At 37.1% G+C, this 23,941-nt stretch overlaps 1 protein-coding gene across 3 annotated transcripts in view; it reads right to left on the reverse strand.

Annotated features, from left to right (window-relative positions):
- The window catches only part of NAA60 (N-alpha-acetyltransferase 60, NatF catalytic subunit), a 91,986-nt gene that overhangs the window by 9,517 nt on the left and 58,528 nt on the right, over window positions 1–23,941 (reverse strand). For all 3 annotated transcript variants that reach the window (XM_031945623.1, XM_031945622.1, XM_031945624.1), the window contains exons 2-4: window positions 14,083–14,198; window positions 7,529–7,658; window positions 5,673–5,769 (exon numbers count right to left, since the gene is read on the reverse strand). In XM_031945623.1, coding sequence (XP_031801483.1) covers window positions 5,673–5,769; window positions 7,529–7,658; window positions 14,083–14,192 — 337 coding nt within the window. In that variant the 5' untranslated portion in view covers window positions 14,193–14,198. The remainder of the gene's footprint in view (window positions 1–5,672; window positions 5,770–7,528; window positions 7,659–14,082; window positions 14,199–23,941) is intronic.

A 23,941-nucleotide genomic window follows, 5' to 3' on the forward strand; every position in this document is an offset into this window, starting at 1 on the left:
GTAATACATTTTTAAAATAGGTTTGCTCATCCTCTATTTTGGTTCCTGCAGAAACAATTATCTCGATGGCTTCACTTCAGTTGTGAAAATTCACAGATGTGAGAAGATAATTAAGTATTCTTTCTGTTGCCAACTCTTTCTTTGAACCTCGGACAAAAGTAGAAAGATGCTTTGTGTATACAGGAGATGTGTGAATGGAAAAGCATGAAAATCTTAAGCTTTCAAATATATTTGCTCATTTACCATTTATATACTTAAAAATAATACTGAAGATCACAGTCTTAGCTCTAAACTTTCATGTCTAGGGCTGAGATGGTGGGCTGAATGTGACAACTGACTTACCATACCTTAAGGCTAATATGACAAGATATATCTAGGGTGTAGATGGAGGACGGTGCTGAAGTTCTGGTCTCTGTACCCTTGATTCCCAGAGATACCATGGATGGAGAATGGTTTAGGGAGCATATTAAATACAAGCTATAATTCCCATCGTAAAAGAGGTTACAATTTAATAGAAAGATAAGAAACTAACATGTAACCAAAACACAGATAACCACTGGTTATAAAAAGAAGAGGTGACAATAGGCCTAGGATAGTTCCTAATATAGTTATTGATTTAGTGAGTGGGAACATGAAAAGATAGTTTTATCTATGGAATTGAAAATGAATGGGCTTAATCTGGAAACTTCCTGGGAAGAGATAGCCTTGAGCAGTGAATAAAAGGGGATGAGCAAGGTGAGTTTGAGAGAAGAGTGAGAACTGTTTAAGTATAGCTTATATCACTTTCAAGATAAATGGCCTTGACCATACCACATCTCCCCTTCATGAGGTCTATTTACTAATCAACAAAACTGAAAAAAATCACTTACAACTGCTTCCTTCTTAAATGTTATAAAGAAAGTGCTCCACAAACTTCAAAGTACTATGTAAATAATAAATATTATATTATTCTCACCAAATTACTGAGACCACATGGGGATGAAAATATCCTATTTGTAGGAAATCTCTAGAATCAGCAGAGGTCATCTTCAAGTCCTCAATATCTCCCACTGCCTATGTCTAATTAGTTGCCAAATGTTTCTATGACACGCCTTGTATAAAGCCCCATCTCTCCATTCACTAAACCCAGACCCTCGTTCAGTCCTGTAGCTTCTCTCTCCGACAATTGCAGAAGCTTGCTAATTGGTCTCCCTGCCTCAAGTCTCTTCCTACTATATGCCATTCTCCATATAGCCACCAGGGTGATTTTTCTAAAGTATAGATCAGACATTAGTCAGAGATGCAACACATATAGTGTCAGGGCTGGAATCTGGAAGACTCCTCTTTCTTAGTTCAAATCTGGTCTCAGACACTTAATAATTGTATAATCCTGAGAAAGTCACTTAACCCTATTTGCCTCAGTTTCCTCATCTGTAAAATGGGTCTAATAATAGCATCTATCTCCAAAAGTTTTTGTAAAAAACAGATGATATAATAATTATAAAGTGCTTGGCACATACTAAGTCCCTACATAACTGTTAACTATTAATTACTTCCAGGATCATACATAAAATCCTTTGTCTACGTTCAAAGTTCTTCCTTTGCAGTCTTTTTATATCGTATTCATTCCCATATACTTTCTAATTACTGACTCTGGCCTGCTTGTTCCTCACACACAATAATTACTTTTAAGACTCCAAGCATTATCACTGGCTGTCCCCCACACCTAGAACTCTCTCTCCCTCCTTATCTCTGCCAGCTACAATCCCATCTTCTACAAGAAGGCTTTCCCAATGCTCCATTAGCTTTTCCTCTTTGATTATCTCCACTTTATCTTGTATAGAGTTTGTCTGGACATAGCTGTGTGCAGGCAGTCTCCCCCATGGGACTGGGAGTTTCTTGTTATCAGGGGTTATTGTCTGCCTTTCTTTGTTATCTCCACTGCTTAGTGTGATATCTGGCACACAAGAAGTACTTAACAAACATTTATCGACTGAAAAGACATAATAATCCCAATCATATTTCTCATTTGTACTTGGGGGGAAAAAAGTCCCACAGATACCTATCTCCTTAACTGAGGCCTAATAGCTTCAAGAATGAGATTATGGTTATGCCATAGTTCTTGGTATCAAGCATAGTACCATTCTCAAAGAAAATGTTTAACATTTATGGACTGACACCTCTGCTATACTCAGATAATCAAAGAACCTTAGAACTGAAAAGTACTTTTAAGGTCCTATTTTAAGCTACTTCTAGTCAAATTTGGATGCACAGGAAGATAGTAAATATTAATGCTTCAACATATGGTTATGAAAAATCTTAAGTATCCCACCAGGACTCAGTGGCTGCCTTGATTTGGGAGGGTTCATGTTAGAAAACCCCCTGGATGCCTAACATTTTTATATCTTGAAGTAACTTTTCTTTTAAAAACTAGTAGGATAAAATTCAATTACTTAGCAACAATAGAAATATGAACATTTAATATATAACAATTCAATATAATATTTTTAGGGGTACCTAGGTGATGCAGTAGAGATCTGGCCCTGGAATCAGGAGGTCTGAGTTCAAATTCAGCCTCCAACACTTGACATTTGTTATTAGCTATGTGACCCTGGGCAAGTAATTTAACTCCAATAATAAAAATTTGTGTGTGTGTGTGTGTGTGTGTACATGTGTGTGTGTGTGTGTGTGTGTGTGTAGGTGAGAGAAATGTTCTTTGATTTTAGAAATTGCAAATCGAATTTTTTTTTTAAATAAGATACATTTGGAACTTCAAATGACTAACCAAAAACATGCATACCAAAAGGCAAACATTTCTCAACTTTATCCAATTATGCAAATTTTCATTAGGTAATGATTAATATTAAAGAGAGTTCTGTTTTTCAAATTTAAAGATACTGTTAATACTGTGAAAAAATAAACTTAATGCTTTTGAAACCTCTTGCCTCCCTAATATTAACACTAAACTATTGCTTTTATTTCAAATAAACAAGTTATATTAATTTTAAATCATTTTTATAAACTCTGAAAATAGGGATTCCTTATGCTTTTCAAAGGAATGATAATTTCTATAGAAACTAATGAAATGATCTATTCAGTTATTAAAACCTAATTAAAGATTTTAAAAAGCAGTTATCTTCTAGCAGTTATCAAATAGAATTGGGGAAAAAAATTTTTTTTTTAATTTCCAAAACAAATTTAGACTAGCAATATGGAAGAGTAAATAAAATTTGTTAAGTTTTTCCTGTTTGACAACTGGTTTTCAGAAAACTTTACAAGTAATTAAAACAAAATCCTTCATTTCTCTGGCATGCAGTTTTTAACATGTAAAACAGAGGTATAAAAGCAAATAGTTACTAGCATGCTTCAAAATAAACCAAAAAACTGATTTTAAATCAGTGATTATTCATGCCACAAAATAAAATCTGGTGACCAGTTTGTGCACAATGCTTCTACATGTACAAAAAAGTAGTTTGTCTACAATAGGACCCAAGGCATAACATACAGCAAACTATAATACGTATTAAAGTCAATATGAACCTTGCTATGTATCTAAATGGTTTCATTTTTTGAACTGTGATGCATGGCTAAACTTCTTTAGGTAGATGACTAACTCCTTTTTTGAGCAAACCTTATGGCAGTTCTACTACCTGACAACTAATTGAGGTAACTTTTTAAACATATGAAGCTTCTTCCCAGCACTGCCAGCAGCATGGTGGGGGGAAGAGGAGAATCACATTAAAATTCCAATTTGGCATTTGAACTAAATCAGAATTGTATCTATAAAATCAGACTCACGGGGACCTAGAAAAGGATAGAGGAAAGAAATCTATCAGAAGATCTATTCTGACATTGGATTCCATGTTTTAATCAGTCTCACTTTAAAGATTTCCATTTCTTTTCTTTACCTTTGAAATATAATTATTCATAAATTCTTTGATGAGATTAAACCGAGATATTTTAAATAACATTTTAATTTCATACTCTAAATAACAGCATTATTATAAAGCATTCAAATAGCAGAAGGAAGAGTCATGACAATATACATCCCCTACCAAGTACTACTGCTTCAAAACTCAAAAATCCTCTACTGCTGTCCACAAATATAACAAGAACAAAATACTGGCCTCACAGAAATGATAAATCAAACAGCACAACCCTGGCTGTAAGTTGTAGCAATTTTATTACCGTATATTAATTTAGATATTTCATCAAGTTCCTCATTATATAATAGTTTAGCAAAATGGCAGCGAAGAAAACAAGCATGTTAATAAATTGAAAACTGAGCTGTCAACTGGCTCAACTATTTTAGTTAGCAATTTATAATTATGCTAAAAAAAAAAAAGTGACTAAAATGTCCCTAGATTTTGAACTAGAGATTCTATTAATAGACATATACACCAAGATGGTCAGAACCAGACAGAAAGATGCTATGTAAACCAAAATGCACATAACAGTAACTTTTTAAGGTAATAATAATGGAAATAAAAGTATTCATTGGATGGGAAATGGCTAAACGAGTTATGGATACATAAATGTAATAGATTACATTGCTCTACCATATAAAATAATGGATTTAAAGAACCCAGAGAAACCTGGGAAGACATACAATAGTTCAGAGTGAAGTAAGGAAAACCAAGGGAAAAAATATATAGTGACTATACAGGGTAAATGGAAAGAAAAATAAAATCAAAGTGAATAATTATAATGGCCAAAGCTAAGCTCCCAAAACTGCATCACTTCATTGAAGAGTTGGGAGGCTATTGGTGTGGAATGTCACATGCTGTCAGACCTAGTTAATATATCCAACTAATATACAAATATATTAATAATATAATAATTATAAAACATAAACTTGTTAAAGTGTTGGGGTTTTTTCGTTATATTTGTAATAGGCTCACTTGTCTAAGCTCACTTGGTGACAGGTAGTAGGTAGAAGGGTTAGAATATATTCAGGAATGAATGGGATATTAAAGCAAAAGGCATCAATAAGAGTTTTTTTTTAAGTGTATAATAGCATTGGAGGAAAAAACAAGGAGAAGGCATTGATTCTAGGGGCTCCAATGCTACTTCTCCCCATTAAGTCTCTGGATGATCTTGATTAGGTGGCAGGGTAAGATGAAAAGAGCAAAGGTTCCAACATGAAATCCTATCTCTGACATGCCCTATTGGGGCCTTGGCAAGTTATTCAGCCTTCCTAAGTTTCCCCATATAAGCATAAGAGGACTGGACTAAAAGACCTCTGAGGATCCTTCCAGTATAGATCCTGTAGTATGTTCAGCAATTTCTAGATCCCTTCTTGCTCTTAACATTTGATGGAACAAACATAACAACACATAAATGTCTATTCCTTTTCCTCTAGAAGACCTAGAGCAGTGTAACAGAAAGCCAAGCAGATTTGGAGTCAGAAGATCTGGCTTCAAGGCTCTTAGCCATACAATGAGCACCAGTCTGAGCTTCACTTCTCTCATTTATAAAATGAGAATATTTATACTCCTCTACCTATAAGTGCTTTAAACCTTAGAGCACAAGAGAGATTAATATGAGTAACTGGTTCCAAATTTGTTTCCTAAGGCTGACACTCAATTTCTAAGTGTACATTCATGTTCTGACCTCAATGTGAGAGAAAAAGCCAAAATAGGGATCTTAGAACATGATCCACTCCCCAGAGAGAGCACTCTGACCAGGCTTACCTATTCCATGTTTTCTGAATTCTTTTACCACTCCTAGACTTAAGATGTATGCAACTTGTGTATCAACAGAGAAGTTTGAGGCTAGAATATCTCCGTCCTGTAGAGAATTTAAAAAGAAAAAGTTAGGTTAGTCCTACAGGCAGACATTCAAATAATGGGAACTGGAATAAGAGGAAACTTGGATTCAAATCCTGGTCCTGATAATATCTGTGAAACCCTGGACAGAACTTCAGTTTTCTCATCTTTAAAATGGGTACATTAACATTTACAATACCCACTTTAAAGGACTATTTTGAAAAAAAAAAAGTGCCTTGTAAAAGTGTAAAGAGCTCTATGGTCATAAAATATGGCTATAGCAACATTACTTCAAAATTTTTTGGTGCCTCATCCACCTTTTACACAAGGAGGACACTTGGCAAGGCTGGGACAACCAAGAAGACAGCCCATTAACACAATTCTTGTGTTTGATGGGAAAAGAGGAATGTTTCTCTGTCCTTTTTTTTAACAGAAAACCGTGGACAGGGAAATGCTGGCTGTTTGGTTTGGGGTGTACCTAATTCAGACACATAGTGGATTCGTTTATGATTCACACTTGGTCGCCTTCATACTTAAGAAAAGGCCATCCAGAAAGATCAAAATGCTACAATGATGCTCATATTTCTTCAATATCTTACAATTTTGCACCTGCTCCGGAGTGATTACATTTCAAAATCTGAGCTGACAACCCTTGGGTGCCAATAGGGATTACAGAGGCTTCAAGGTAGAAGGAGAGATCTGCAAGTCACTTAATCTCACTAAGTCTTGATTTCCCCACATGTACAATGGAAATGAGACCTGCAAGGTAGGATTCCTTGCTGCCATAAGGAAACACTTTACAAACCATGAAACACTATGCAAATGTAAGATATTAATAATACATTTTTGAGCCAACTACTACTTACAGGAAACAACAAATAATAGCTCTCCTCCTCAGGAACTGAATTATTAAAAACAAACAAACAAACAATATAAACAAATAACCAACACAGAAATACAATAATTACAAAAGTAAATACTGAAAGTCATGACATGAATAGAAATATCTTATTTAGTGTCTATTCAGGACAGAATGAAAATGGAATTTTTAAATAAAAAAGAAAAAATTTTTCAAATAAGTAAGGACAACAAAGGAAATCCTCCTGAAAGACTTAGGTTCTGCGAAGTCAGAGAATAGACAGAGGCTAATATGGTGGGCAGGATAAAGAGTTTAATGCAAGAATAAAATCACAAAAAAATTTTATGTCATGAAAATGTCATTGACTTGTTTCTAGTATATTCTGACCATTAAGACTTTGTCATCAAGAAACACACACCCATACCCACCTAAGGAGTCAATAACATACTGAGTTTAAAACAGAGGAAAAAAAATTTGTATCAAATTCTACAAGTTATAATCTGATTCCTCAGACCAGAAGGTCAATTGCAACAACCAAAAAGCAAACAATGATTCTATTGGAATCTTTCCTGACCCTTTCCATACAAAGGGAAGAAAGGGGAAAAGCAATATTTTTCCTTCTAATGTGTGTTTATATGTGCTATACAAAAACTCTAACTTTGGTAGGTCCTAGCAAACTAGAAAGGTCTCAAATATACACTGGCAGTAGATTGTTTATCTTTTATGTAAGGGGGTCAGTTCAGCTGAGTGCCAAGACATCACCAGAACGGAGCCACCGAGTGATAAAATATTTCTAGTAGTTCATGACAACTTATTTTCTAAGAGAATGAAAGACTTCCAACTCCACACCCCTCTCTTCTCCCATTATTGGACAAAACAGAAAATACAGATTTTTTTGTAGTCAAAATACTATTCTCCTTACCTCTTTATGTACCTTTGTTCTACTTTTTATTTCAGCAACTATCATACCGACAATGGCTCCTCTGTAAGTTGCAGCAAGGGAAAAAAATTTCTTATTTGAAGTGATATCACGATACCATGAATCAGGGTACCTAGAGAGAGACCCAACCAAAGAGATCAGTGTTATGGCAGGACTGGACTTCCCATCTGGACTTCTACATTAACTTGCTGGTGCATGTTTGCCACAAGTGACCCTCCACTCCAGTCCATCCTCCACTCAGTTGCCAAAGGGACCTTCCTAAGGCATAGGTCACCCCTGCAAATCAAATTTCAGTGGCTCTTAATAATCTCCAGAATCAATTCTGAAACTCTTTGTTATGCTTCCAGGGCCCTTCATGAACTGTCCCCCTCCCCGCCATCCCACAACTCTTCTAGTTTCCTTGCGCTTTATGCTCCCCATTTCCTCTGCAATCCAGCAGCCTCACTGAAAAGCCTCACACAAGGCATAATATCTCCCCTACATTTTCACAGGCTCCCTCTAGTGCATGGAATTTTCTCCTTCCTTAATCTCTGACTTTGGGTTACCTAGCTTCCTTCAAATATCAGCTAAAATTCCATCTTATACAAGAAGCTTTTCAGAATCCTTAATGCTAGTTCCTTTCCTCTGAGATGATTTCCAATTTATATTGAATATCTCTTGTTTGTACCTGGCTTGCATTTGTATCCCCCATGAGATTATCAGCTTCTTGAGAACAAAGACTGTCTTTTTGCCTCTGCTATATGAAAAGTACTGTACTAGTACCTGGGGAGATATCCCTGCTGCTTAGCATAGGGCCTGGCACATAGTAGGTGTGTAATAAATGCTTACTATTATGTATTTAAGATAATATACATTATATTCCTTAGAGAAATATGCCATTATTTCTGCCTACTGCTTTTAAATAAGGATTATGTTGATTTATCAAATTTTGTTAAATAAGATGATTAAAATTTTTTCTGTGCCTTTCATTTACTCTGTACTTGGACATTCTAAACTTAATCAGTTGTACAGTCAATAATGTAACTTAAATTTCTCTGAATACCAATTCAGTATCTATTGTAGTTCCTCCTTTCTAATCCCTGTGTTACTGGGTCCCAAACTCAAAATATCTGAATCTATTTGTGATCTCACTGATGTGCTAATCCCTCCAACAATGTAAACTGCCACTCATCTACACATCTTTATGGCATGTGACTTATAGTCCTCTTCCAGAAGAAAGACAACCCAACCTGAGATAACAAGGGCACTGGTGGGAGCTCTGGGACTGTCCACTAGTGGTTATGCCTCACTATTAGCATACGTCCAGTTTATTTTTTTCACTATACATTCAAAAAAAAAAAAAAAAAAAAACACAAAAGGAATACAAAACAAAAGAGAACATTGTCATGTGCCCAGCAGAAGATCAGGGAGGATTCAAAATATATAACAATAAATTACCAGATCAAGAAAGTATATATTAGTAGAAAAAATTAAATGCATCAATGTCCATTTTTTCTTTATTTCTTTGTAAATTGTTCTTTGTTTCTCTGCTGCATACCTTATTTACTTTATTCTTTTCCCCCTCATTCATTCCCCACCACTCTCAAGCAAGCTAGTTAAGAAAAGATATATTTATATATACATGTGTTGATAGACACACACACAAACACCCTCTACATATACATACACACACACACACACACACACACACACACACGTCTTTCCTGTACCTGCTCTTTCAATAAAATCTGCTCCATAACTTGACTTTCTATAACTTAACCCCAGGGATCCCTTCTTCATCTTCTTCCCTCATCCTTTGCTTCTCCATCCCTCCCAACTAACTTTTTTATAGATTTTGAAGGTAGCATGCTAAACCCTTGAAGGCGTGTCTGTGTGTGTGTGTGTGCGTGTATGTAATGTTGTTTATTGAACCCATTCCCTATGTAAGTAGGTTTTTCAGAACTCCTCCCCCCTCTAATACCTCTATGTCTATTCTCCTGCACCTCATTTGTACAATGCCTTAACTCTGCCAATCTTTCTTTTGAGCTATTCTGTTGCTGATGAATCTATGATATACTATATGGTATACATTTCCATGTTTAAAAAAAAAAAAAAAAAAAAAAAGCAATTTGTCCATGTTTAAATTAGTTTGTCCATCCATGTTAAGTTCCTTAAAACTGGTCTTTGCTATTGGCTTTTATATGTTAAATTTTCTGTTAAATTGAGTTTAGTTGATCAAAAGTCCTGAAAATCTCCAAGTTGGTTGAATGTCCTTTTTTTTTCTCATTCAAAATGATAATTTTGCTGAACATGATATTTTTGGCCACAGGCTTAGTTCTTTTGATGTCAGGAGATACGATTCCAGGACCTGCAGTCTTTTATTGTAGTGCTGATAAGCTTTTTACAATTCTAATTGTAACTCCAACATATTTTAATTTTTTTTCTTGTTTCTTGCAAAATTTTCTTTTTGGTTTATGGGTTTCAAAATTTGGCAAATAATACTCCTGTGTGTTTTCCACAAAGGATCCCCCTTTGAGGAAGTGATCAGTGAATTTTGTCTATTTCTATTTTCCCCTCATGTTCTATCACTCCAGGACAATTTTCTTGGATTGTTTCCTGCATTATTGTGTCAAGGTTCTCTTTTTGGTCACAACTTTCTGGCAGTCCCATTATTCTTATATTTTCTCTTCTTGATCTGTTCTCCAGACTTGTCATTTTTCTTATAAGATGTTTCACATTCTATTTTATTTTTTCATTCTTTATCATCTGTTTTGTAATTTCTTGGTCTCTCATGGCTTCACTGGCTTTCCTTTGCCTAAATCTAATTTTCAAAGAGTTATTTTCGTATTTGTGATGCTGTATCTCCTTTTCTAGTTGTTAACTTTTTTTTCCATAATCTTGTTTTTCTTGAATGTTTTAAATTTAAAAAAAAATTTTTTTTTGTTTTTCTTCAATGTTTCTCATTTGATTTTTAAATTCTTTTTTGAGTTATTCTATAAATTCTCTCTGAGCAGGGAGCCATTTCATGTTAGTCTTTTGGGTAGAAGTTCTGTTGATCAAAATGTCTTCCCTGTTCCCAAAATATGTTTCAATGGTGGGGTTCTCTCTTCTTTGCCAGTTCATTTTTTTTAAAGAGGTATTGGTGTAAACACCTCTAATCCTGGGGGGTTGGGGGGATTCCCTTTAGCTCTCCACTCTGATAGAACAAGAGCTCCCCCTCCAGCAAGTGTCCACAGTCAGCAGTGTCCCTGCCCCACAACATCTGCAGTCACCAGGTGCTGGTTCCTTCCTGTCCAGGGCTCTATCTCAGCAGCATAGCTAGGCCTGATATTCCCAATCAGCCAGGGTCCCCCCCACTCTTGCCAGACTCAGACCCTGACTCCACAAATAGTCTGGGAGGTGAAAACCGCCATGATTCCTACTGAGGTTCCAACCACACCCAGCTAGCCCCAGAGGTCCCCACCTGGTACATGTACCCACACCCACAAAACATCCCCACCACATTTATATACAAACTCAAAAGGCTGCCTACTGAGCTGGACCACAGGTACTCTTTACTCAACTTGATTATATGACCAAGCCAAATTCTTTTGAGCAGTTACAAATCTGGTGTAGGAGGCTCTGCAGTGTTTTAGGGTTGGGTGATACCACAGTATATACAAACAATATTTACAATATTTACAAACAGAAGTATCTAGAGGTCTTCTTGACCTATAGGTAATCTCTCTGATCCATTTGGATTCTGAGCTGTATTTCCTCCATGAAACAGTGGAGAATAGCTTTGTCCTCCCTTAGTTATGGCCTTCTTGATATTAATGATCAGAAGGGAGTTAAGGAGAGGGAAGGTCACTGAATAAGATTCTTTCTTATGGTTTTTGTGGAGTCTTAAAATTTTTTGCTATTTGCACAGAAGATATGTAGTTGGAGAGCCTTTACGATGGCTTTTGCTCTATTAATAATCAAGTATTTATTTTAATAATAAACAATCAGCATAATGGGATCTTCTACTCTTTCAGTTAATTGTGTAATAGAACAGATGTGGTCCACAGGTGTTCTTCAATGCAATAGTCTAGGTATGTTTTAAGTACTGTTGTTGTTACTCAGTAGTTTCTGTTGGATCTGACTCTTTGTGACCTCATTTGAGACACATTCGTGGCATAGATAATGGAGTGGTTTGCCATTTCCTTCTCCAGCTCATTTTACAGATGGGGAAACTGAGACAAAACAGGATAAAATGGCTTGCCCAGGGTCACACAGGGCGAGTCTGAGGCCACATTTGAACTCAGGTCTTCCTGACTCCATAGGCACTCTATCCAATTTGTGACTTAGCTGCTTTGTTGCCTTACTTTTTCAGCTGTCTTTTCTTTGTTGTTTCCTCCCTTCAGATTGTAAGCTCCTCATATGTACATGTAGTCAGGGAAAGGTTTCAGAAAGTTATTGGAAAGAGATTCAAAAGATGTTTAAAAGTCTTCAACCTGGCATTGCACAACTATGCTACAAACAACTAGCCTATGTGATAGGTTCCCCTGGGTACATGTCAAATGTAGCTTTTGCCATATATTTATATCCCCAGTGTTTAGCAAAATGTCTGACCCAAAGAAATGCAGTTTATTGACTCTACCTATCACCCAGCTTTCAAAGAGATTTCTCCAAAAATTTTAGAAAGAGCTTTAGAGAGTATTATTTTTAATATATTCAATTTTACTAAGAGAGAGATTTTAAATATGTTTCCACACAGCATACAGCAAGTTTTGCTTTCTCTTACTATAATTCTGGGGTCAGTGGTTGTGTTCATTTCCATGTACAGGCCATCTGATCCTCTCCAAATCATCTTTCACAAAATTGCCAGATTACTTTGACACAGCTCTGATTAAGTCATTGCACCGTTGGAACTCTTCTGCCTCCATCTTGTCTACCTAATACCACCCAAACTCCTTAGATTTTCATGGTCAGTCCCAGATAGCATGGCACCACATCACCTTTCTAATTTTATCTCACCCTACTTTGTTCTTCCAAACTGTCTTCTACCTGTATGGATGTAGGCTTTCCTGCCACCACATTCCCAATACCCAGGAGATGATTTCTTTTCTATCTCTGACTGCTAAAAGCTACCTCATCAAATCTTACATGCCACTTTACTCACATCTTTTATATATTTATTAATCTATATCATGTGTATATATGCTCTATTATGTCATTACAAGAATATAAACCCCATGAGGCCAGGGATTGTTTCTCCTCTATGTTTCCTATCTCCCCAGGTACTAATATAGTGCTTTCTACAGAGCAGAAGCACCTAATAAATGGCTATTCTTGAATTTAATTGGGAATATGCCATTATATCACCTCTTGCCTTTGAGTAAGGCCTATACTACAGGATCAGATAGAGTATCAAGGAATTTCTGTGCTTGTCACACCCTCCACACTAAGTTATACTACTGCCATTACTTCTAAAGAATCTTTCCCTATAACCAAAAGTACAGATATTTTTTATCCTTCCCTAAAGAATGTGCCCTTTTATAAAACCAGGTAACAGGTGCTTAACAAATACTGGCTTTTGTTAAATAAATCTGCTAGTGAATAACCTTCCCAAATTTGTTAAGTTATTCCCTATTAGCACACAGGGACCCAAGTGCCACATTCTTGACACTATCCATTGATCTCTGAATCTTCCCCAATAATAGATTATGGTTTAGTTGCAGACAGCATTGTAAAGGGGAAAGCCTTGGATCTGAACTCAGAGGACCTGGATTCAAGTATCCCTGTTGGGTGACCTTATTCTACTAGTTATATTCTAGAGCTGTAGCATGAGCACCACAAGGGGTGAGGGGAGTGGTAATGAGAAGCCAGAAGCAGCTGGTCCTTCAACTAGATGAATAGTTAGGGAGTTACGTAAGAGAGCTTGACGGCATCTTTAGAAGATTTTGTAAAAGGACCACATGAAGACAGCACCGAAGAACTGGAGAAGCAGTTTGGCAGCTATAGGTAAAGGTGAGCTGGCTCGGAGTACATGTCCTCTTTAGGTAGATGGGAGTGTAAGCTATCTGAGGAATGTGGGTGGAGGACCCATTCAAGAGTGAGTCAAAGAGTCAGGGAAAGGTTTCAGAAAGTTATTGGAAAGAGATTCAAAAGATGTTTAAAAGTCTTCAACCTGGCATTGCACAACTATGCTACAAACAACTAGCCTATGTGATAGGTTCCCCTGGGTACATGTCAAATTCTTTATAATTTTCCCACATGTGAAATGCCTTGGCTTCCCCCTATCTCAGCTTGTGGATCTTCCCAATCTCCACACACACACACACACACACACACACACACACACTTTTGAGATTTTCAAACACTGTTCTGAAAAGAGATCCATAGGTCTCAGTCCAACCCTTTGCCCAGGACCCAAAACAGGTCAAGAATTTCTAAACTAGGTGATGTCTAAGGTCCCTTTGGGCCCTATATTCTATCCTCTTCGATCTAAGGCCTATTCTAGTGTTATGTATCTCCCCAATTCCTTCTAATTTATAAGTCCCGAAGATGGGGTTATAAATTCAGATTTTACTTACTCAATTGGGAACCAGTCACCACAGAGCTGCTTCACTGTGTCTATGTCATCGTGGCAAAGAAGCCGTAGGTTGACCTCACTAAGTGCACTGGAGGGCACTTCCTCTGTCATTCACGCCTAAAATTAAAGAAAGAGAAAGAGGAGAACAGCTAAAAATACTGCTACTTGACTCTTCCCCATCTTCCCCAAGCTTCTTTAGACTTTTAAAACAGATTCATACAGGGGCAGCTAGTTGCTCAATAGATAGAGCACCAGCCCTGAAGTCAGGACGACCTGAGTTCAAATCCGACTTCAGATACTTAACATGTTCTGGCTGTGTGACCCTGGGCAATTAACCCCAAACGCCTCAACAACAACAACAAAACCAAAAACAAAAACCAGCTTCGTACAAATATGTAAATATGTTTAGAAGAACTGCGTGCACATGTTTAACCTATATTGAATTGCTTGCTATCTTGGGGAAGAAAGAAGGGGGAGAAAGTGAGAAAAATTTGGAACATAAGGTTTTTCAGTAGTGAATATTAAAAACTATCTTTGAATGTATTTGGAAAAATAAAATACTATCAAAAAACAAACAAAAAACAAGAAAACCACTTCCTATCTAATTTCCCCCTTTCAATTACTCTGAGAAACAGACAGGATGGATACCACCTCCATTTTACAGATGAGGAAACGGAGGCTTTGGACAGAAATTGCCCAGAGTCACAAAGTCAGTTAATGGTAGGACTGGAATCAGAATCCAGGTCTCCTGTTTCTTAGGGCCTGCTTTTATGTTCTATCTCACTATTAGAGAAGTTGGGAACAAAGATCACAGTCATTTCATCTTTTCCAGTGATTTTGTTTATCTCAAACAAAAGTCTTGGCTAGTTTTAACTCATATTTCTAGATAGCATACTGGTGTGAATAAAGGTTATATCCCATCTATCCTCTAAGAGTAGGCTATCTAAAACCTGAATATGCCCTAGAATCTGTTATATGTATTATATTTAGACATTATATAACACATACACATGTGCATACATATACACACGCAGTGCCTGACACAGTTAAGGATTTAATAAATGTTTACTGACTATTGATCATATTTGTGTGTATAAACATACAAATAAGGCAAAGGCTAGATTTAAAATCAGATCTTTTAACTCTATAATGACTGCTCTTTAAGTGAACACATATACATATTTTTCTTTCACAAGATTTCACAAGGTTTAAGGGTGTGACTTTTATTCACCAGTATCAATATGGAACCTCTTGGAACTTCCTCAGGTGTAGATTAAGAAAGAATGGTAAGTTTAGCAGAAGAGGAAGGAAGAGGAAGGAAGAGGAAGGAAGAGGGAGGAAGAGGAAGGAAGAGGAAGGAAGAGGAAGGAAGAGGAAGGAAGAGGAAGGAAGAGGAAGGAAGAGGAAGGAAGAGGAAGGAAGAGGAAGGAAGAGGAAGGAAGAGGAAGGAAGAGGAAGGAAGAGGAAGGAAGAGGAAGGAAGAGGAAGGAAGAGGAAGGAAGAGGAAGGAAGAGGAAGGAAGAGGAAGGAAGAGGAAGGAAGAGGAAGGAAGAGGAAGGAAGAGGAAGGAAGAGGAAGGAAGAGGAAGGAAGAGGAAGGAAGAGGAAGGAAGAGGAAGGAAGAGGAAGGAAGAGGAAGAAGAAGAAGAAGAAACCACACAAGCCTGTCTAGTTCTGAAGAGCATGGCATCTTTCCAGGCCTCTAACAACAGTTACTGCTGGGAGAGAAGCAGACTCGGCTCTCCACAGCTCAGATAAACAGCAACTTCAAAGTCAACACAACAGCCTCAGGCAGGAAAAAGGGACTGTACTTGCAGGATCTCCAAGAGAATTAGAGCTGATTTTGTATTTTAAGAGATTGATTTCTATCCAGTAAGTCAGTCGTTGTCTTCTTTTTTTTTTTTGGTCCCAAGATCTCAACAAGGAGGTGAGGGCCCTCAATCAGAATTTTCCATGAAAAACAAATACCACTTTTCCCAAGTTAACATCATATGTTTTCAATCAGTCCCTGTAATCTAGGTCAGTCATGAAGCAGCCACCCCTATTTTGTTACATAAAGCACGACACTGTGTTGTTCTAACCGAAGTTAGAAAATGGATCTTGCTTCCTTTATAAGGGCCAGAACAAGGCAAAAAAGCAGTGGTCAGGAAACTACAGATGGGAGACTTGCATTCTCTCTCAGAAACCTTTGTTGATTTTCCATTTGTTACAGAACAAAGTAAATATTCTTTGCCTAGGCATTCAAGACCCTCCCTTTAACCTGCTCTCAATCTACCAGTTCAATCTTATCTCAGACAATTTCTACTTCACAGAATGTACATTTCAATCTATCTAGGTAACTTTCTATCCCCCTTTCTCAATCTGTGCTCCATCCAAGGGAAGAACTGGTGGGGCATAAAGTTAATAAATCAGGAAGCCAAGATTTTCAGCTCAGTGAAAAGTGTTTCCCATTATAACACACTCTCAATGCAAAATATTTCAGGCCATTAAAAACAAAAACAAAAAACATCTGTTTATCACATACCTAAACCAAAGTTTATATTCTACTTTGCTATGAAAAGCATTTGGAAATTGAGTTTTTTATCCAACTTTCTTTTAATAAGTTATTCTTAGGTCAATAAGCCCTAGCAATTTCCAAAACACAGGATAATAGAACCAGAGCTGAAAGGAACCTCAGAGACCATCCTGTCCATCAAACCATATACTGATTAAGCAAAGACTACATCCCAGACAAGGCACTAGGTATCAAGAATACAAAGACAAAAACTTCAATAATCCCTGCTTTGAAGGAACTTACATTCTATCAGAGAAAGCAATATATATGCATGAAAGTGAATAAAAAATATATTCAAAGTAAGTACAATGTAATTTGTCCCACTTCTATTTTACAGAAGAGGGCACTGAAGCCTCCATGGAAATTAAGTGATTTGTTCCAGGTCATATAAGTAAGCGCGGCGGCAGCAGCAGCAGCAGCAGCAGCAGCAGGATATGAACCCAGGTGTCCTGGCTTGGGATCCAGGGATCCTGCTCTTCCTCCCCCCCCCCCCCCAATACCAAGCTGCTGGTTCCTCATAATCTATTCCTCATAACCTTCTCATGGGGCTGAAGACAAAGGAATTAGCCTCCCTATTATACAGAAGAATAGAGGCTCAGAGGTAAGTGATTTGCCTAGAGTTGAACAGCTAGCAACTGTGAGAACCCAGACTTGAAGTTAGATCTTTGTGATTCCGGGTCCACTGATCTTTCCATCATACCTCACCACATCAGAAATTATGGCATATTACATAAGAGCCACGTCTTCTGACATGTCCCCAATCTCACAAGTAGGAATGGCATCCCAAATGGAAAGTCAGACCCAATGCTATCAACAAACAATTCGTTAAGCTCCTACTATGTCAGATCCTGTACACAGAGGATCTAAAGAAGGCAAAACGTTTAATGCTCTCAAGGAGTTCACAGTTGAAAATGGGGGTGGGGGGAAGGGAGGACTAGGGGAGAAGACAAGACACAAACAACTAGGTATAAATAAGATATATGCAAGATAAATTAGAGAAAATCTTAGAGTAAAGGCACTAGCTTTAAGGAGTATTAGGAAAGTTTTGCAGAAGATAAGATTTTAACTGAGATTTGAAGAAAGGAAGATAGGCAAGGCAGGAGATTTGAATGTCTTTTGGGGATCATCAAAGAGGCCAGTGTCACTAGGTCACTGTGTATGTGGAATAATACTATGAGTAAGTACCAATGGAGAAATGACCAACTGCTTCATTAAAAAGAAAAAAAAAAAAATCTCACCAACCCAGACCTGTCAACTCTTACATTTCCTTACAAGAATTTCAGATGCAAGAGCATAAAGGAAAGAGTTCTGTAGCCCTACTTACATAAAATATGTAATTTCATTAGACAAACATATTTTTCAGTGTTTGCTAAACTTTTATTTAGGATAGCAAAGTGTTTAATAAACTTCAGAATGACAAACATTTAGGAACCAAAATGGACAGCTATGCTTGCCTCTTTCAGCTCTACACTTAACCAGTAGATCATCAAGGCTTCTCCTTCATTTGCTTGTTGGAGGAGAAAAACCCGCAGATTGCAGGGCGAAAGATTGAGGTTTGTATTCAGGTTCTACCACTTTCTAGTTAGTGACTTAGGACATGTGAGAGACTGCTCAGTTTCTAAGCCTCCATTCACTTATCTATAAAATGGGAATAATACCACCAGCAATCAAAGATTTACCATATGTGAAATGCTTTGCAAATCAAAATACTAAAAAAAAGTCAGGGATCACTATTTCCTATGAAAGACCATCCTAAAAAAAAAAAACCAAAAAAAACAACCCACCTTTTTGCGCTCTTTTTTCTCACTTTACATCTCACCCCAAAAAAGACAACCAATCAGTCCCTCCTCCCTAAGAACTGGCCCACCCTCATATGCCAATATTATGAGGATTCCTTTTCTCATTACCTCTGACCAGGCTAATATTATTCTTTTCCGGCAGCTCAAACATACTGGCCTAACCCTTGTCCTTCCCCTTCAGGTTCTCATAATTGATATGTTTAGAGCCCCCAAATCTCTCAAAAACCAATATGGTAATTTATAAGGTTTTCTAAAGATGAAAAAAAAAAAAAAAAAACTGCCACCATTCAAATAAATTCCCTCTAGAAGTTATTCCTGTTATGACTTGAAGTTATCACCATCTAAAAGACCACAAATGCATCTAAAACTTTAATTAAGGCTAATTAAATAGAAAACTGTTTTTGCAACCCGAATTTATAGAAGTCAATAGCTATACTTCATCACCATTCAGCTACCAGTGGTCCTCACCATAAATCCTTTGGCCTTGTTCTTTTCCTCAAAGCCCATAAGTGGTCTTTCTTAAGTGGTCTCTCATTAAAAACAAACTAAACTCACGCTAGCCTGAGACCCTATTCCTGGACTTTATGCTGACCATCTTAACCTGCTGAAGTCATTTTCAATTCTGATTCTTGTCATCTGCAATGTTAACTATCCCTCCTAATTTGTCATATGCAAATCCAGTTTAGCATGCCATCCACTGCTTTTGTCCAAATCACTGATAACAGTGTAACAGAAGAGTGCAGGAAAGGTCCCTGGGGCATACTACCTCACAGAAGAGAAACTGATAGTCCCACTGTCCACAGCACACAGTTGTGGGCAACACATTTCAGAGGCAGATTGATAAACTAGATAGTCTCCAGAAGAGGACAATAAGGTCACAACCAAGTCACATGAAAAATGTAGCATGTAAAATACTGCAAATAAAACAAATGTTGCCTCAATAAAAAGCTTTTTGACAAAAAAAAAAAAAAAAAAAACTATCTAAAATTGGCTGCCTTTAGAAGTAATGGCAAGATTTCCTTGAAATTAAAGTATCAAACAATGCCAACATAATCATCTGCTGGGTATATTAATAATAACTAACATTTAAATGGCACTTACTAGGTGCCAGGTATTATGTGATAATTCACAATAATTATTTCACAGCCAACAATCTCTTTCCCAATATGGAGTGAACTAGACAAGATTCCACTCCAATGCTGAAATTTTGAAATTGTAGGGTTACAAAGTACTCTTTCATTTGATTCTTACAATACTCCTGTGGCATAGGAAGGTAACAATTAACCTAAAATGATTTGTCCAAAATCACATAAGTGCTATCAGTCTAGACTCAAAGACAGGTCTCCTCTAATTCCAAATCCAGTCTTCTTTCCATCATATAATAAGATTAAAACATTCATCTTGATATAAAATTTTATCTGGAGTGGCTGGCTGCCTCCTCAAGACATGTGTGTGTCTGCGTGTGTGCATGTACGTGTAACAAAATCAGGGCCTTTATATTACCTCAAGCTATAGGTACCTCCTAACATCTTTTTTTTTCCAGGATCAGCCCCTCTCTAATCCTTAGTAAAGCAAAATTGAGTTCTGATCACATCCTTAAGAGTCCTACCCTCAGAATCTTGTCTCTCCTTCACCACCTAACCAATAGTTGTCAAATCTTATTCAGAAAGGCAATGAATGTCATGTACCAGAAAGAGTAAGGAAAGGCTGGAGAAACCTAGGATCTGCTAATCCTTCCTTACCCATATAGTTTGCTCTCCCTGGACTTCTATCATGTCCAAAGGTACCTCATCATCCTGCAAGATCCCATCAGCTTGGGTACTCACACTTCATCAGTATCCTTTGTCTCTCTGATTTGAGGACAGGGGGAAGAACTCCTCCTAGAACCTCCATTTAGGGAGAGAGAGCACCAAAGTCATTCATCTCTTCATTTCCCACTCAGCTGCAACAGGCCACCATACCAGGTACTTCTCCTCTTCCCCTTTTCGGCTTCCTTTTGTGTACTCTCTTCCCCTAGTAGATTTTAATCTCCTTCAGGGCAGGAGGTGTGGTTTTGGGTTCCCCCCCAGCCCCCATATTTGTAAACTCAAAGTTTAACACAATGCATGGCATATAGTGCTTAATAAATGTTTATTCACTGACTGACTGCCATCTTACAGTGTGACCCACAGGTCAAATCATGAAACACCTCTGGCTCTCAGTTACCTAGTCATTAAAACAAGGATCATTTAAAAACAAAACAAACAAAAAAACCACCAAAACTTTTATCACATGACTTTTGTCAAGTGAAAATTCAAATGCAAACCTAAAAGTGTTATATAAAGATCAGTTATTTTTATAATTATACTTCCCATAATTTCTCTTGCATCTATCCTCCTCCCATTACAATCACCTTTCTTCATCCATGCCTCATCTATTTCTGCCCAGACTTTGGAAAGGGCCTAGTCTCTAGTCCCCTAGCCTCTCACTTCCCTTGCATCCAATTCATTTTTTCCTTAAGCTGTAAGTTATGTAAAAATTTCCTTAGGCTGTTCTGATCAGCAATATTCTTTTAGTCAAACAAACAAACAAACAAACAAAAACCTTCAGGTTCCAGTTAAAATCCTATCTTCTACAAAAAACCTTTCCTGATCCTCCTTAATTCTAATGCCTTCCCTCTGCTGATTATCCTGTACATAGCTAGTTTGTACAATCATTTGTTGTTGTCGTTGTTGTTGTTTTTTTTTTTTTATTTAATAGCCTTTTATTTACAGGTTAAATGCATGGGTAACTTTACAGCGTTAACAATTGCCAAACCTCTTGTTCCAATTTTTCACATCTTACCCCCCCACCCCCTCCCCTAAATGGCAGGATGACCAGTAGATGTTAAATACATTAAAATATAAATTAGATACACAATAAGTATACATGACCGAAACGTTATTTTGCTGTATAAAATGAATCTGAAAAAGACTCTGAAATATTGTACAATTAGCTTGTGAAGGAAATCAAAAATGCAGGTGGGCATAAATATAGGGATTGGGAGTTCAATGTAATGGTTTTTAGTCATCTCCCAGAGTTCTTTCTCTGGGCGTAGCTGGTTCAGTTCATTACTGCTCCATTGGAAATGATTTGGTTGATCTCATTGCTGAGGATGGCCAGGTTCATCAGAACTGGTCATCATATAGTATTGTTGTTGAAGTATATAATGATCTCCTGGTCCTGCTCATTTCACTCAGCATCAGTTCGTGTAAGTCTCTCCAGGCCTTTCTGAAATCCTCCTGTTGGTCATTTCTTACAGAACAGTAATATTCTATAATATTCATATACCACAATTTATTCAGCCATTCTCCAACTGATGGACATCCATTCAGTTTCCAGTTTCTAGCCACACAAAAAGGGCTGCCACAAACATTCGTGCACATACAGGTCCCTTTCCCTTCTTTAAAATCTCTTTGGGATTAAGCCCAGTAGTAACACTGCTGGATCAAAGGGTATGCACAGTTTGATAACTTTTTGAGCATAGTTCCAAACTACTCTCCAAAATGGTTGGATTCGTTCACAACTCCACCAACAATGCATCAATGTCCCAGTTTTCCCGCATCCCCTCCAACAATCATTATTTTTTCCTGTCATCTTAGCCAATCTGACAGGTATGTAGTGGTATCTTAGAGTTGCCTTAATTTGCATATCTCTGATTAATAATGACTTGGAGCATTTTTTCATATGACTAGAAATAGTTTCAATTTCTTCATCTGAGAATTGTCTGTTCATATCCTTTGACCATTTTTCAATTGGAGAATGGCTTGATTTTTTATAAATTAGAGTTAATTCTCTATATATTTTGGAAATGAGGCCTTTATCAGAACCTTTGACTGTAAAAATATTTTCCCAGTTTATTGCTTCCCTTCTAAACTTGTCTGCATTAGTTTTGTTTTGTACAATCATTTGTATGGCATCCCCCCATTAGACTGTGAATCTTTGAGGGCTACAACTTTTATCTTTTTTTTTTGTATATCGGGCACTCGGCACAATTCCTGGCACAAGCATTCCTCATCACATTTCATGTATTTTATACAATTCTTACGTATGTACAAGACTCTTTCCACAGTAGGTGCTTAATAAATGATCAAATCAAAGAAACAATGTTTTTTATTAATTATAACAGGAATGATCATACTGTGTCAATCAATCAAGCAGCCTGGGAGACTGATCCATAAGCAAGAATAACATTTGTCAGAATAACAATAATAAGAAATATTCAGAGGATCAGATGTACCTAAGATTTAAAATAATTATCACTGGAGCTCTCCCTTCCCATTGTAAAGAATGTTTATTGATTCACTTTCCCATATACTATATTTTCATCTTATTGAGAATTTGAATAGCATATCCTCCCTGCTTGGAAGGCACACCTTCCTCACCTCCACATCTTAGGATCCCTTGCTCAATTGCCATTCTCAACCATTCTTGAGGGCCTACCATCTAAGTACAAATCTTCCTCCCCTCTCTCCAATGTACTCTGTATATATTTTATCTGTTTTTCTCTAGAAGAATGTCAGTTTCTTGAGAACAGAGACTGTCTTTTGTCTTTTATCTTTATAGCCTTGATCAGTACCTAGCATGTAGTAAGTGCTTAAATTCTTGCTGAAACAATGAATTTGTATAAGTTATTGTTTCCAACCTTTTCTTCACAACAAACTCTCTTTTAGTGTGTTATCCTCCTCATTTTATCTATGAGGAAACCAAATGTTGGAAATAATCTGTGACTTGTCCAATGTACACAATGGAGAATTAGGTATAAGATTTGAATTCAGGTATTTTTTTTTCTTCAAGTACTGTGCTCTATAATGTATTTCACTGTACTAGTGTACTTAAAATAAAAACTAGAATTCTGATGGGGAGGGAAAAGAAGGTGATATAATCTTGCTTTCTGAAGGAACAGTCCAAAAGGCCAAGGAAGAAAGCTTGGACAAAGAGGCCAAAACCTGAGCTTATTTTTGTCTTGGAAAAGCAACATGGCAAGGTCAAAGATCTGCTGAGGGGGACGCCTAGAATTCATAATGTTCCAGTAGTTTCCAATTCTAACCACAACCCCAATGCACTATTCTGCATGCCCAGCTCTTTCAGCAGGTTGTTCACATTAATCCCAGGAACTTTATCCTTTACTGGTGGTGTATTTCTTTAGTAATCAATTTAGAGGAAACTAAAACCCATATGTTTGGAACCAACAGAAGAGAGCTACACATTTCTCTGAGTCTTGATATATTTCATTTACAGACTGCAACAAAAGGTGGTGCTACAACAGGGTTCAGTCACTTTGTTCTGTGGGCCTAGCTGCATTTTCCCACAACAGAGTCCCAAGCTTTCCTGCTCACACCAAGCCTTTGTTCACACTATTCCTTCTACCTAGAATTGCTCTTTTCCTCTAAGGTCTATCTCCATCTTGCCAACAACCTACTCAACCTTTAATAAATTAGCATATGCCAATTTAATTGTCATCTCTTTTAAAAGGTCCTCCTGATGAGG

Source organism: Sarcophilus harrisii, chromosome 1 (assembly GCF_902635505.1).
Source record: "Sarcophilus harrisii chromosome 1, mSarHar1.11, whole genome shotgun sequence".
NCBI classification, from domain to species: domain Eukaryota; kingdom Metazoa; phylum Chordata; class Mammalia; order Dasyuromorphia; family Dasyuridae; genus Sarcophilus; species Sarcophilus harrisii.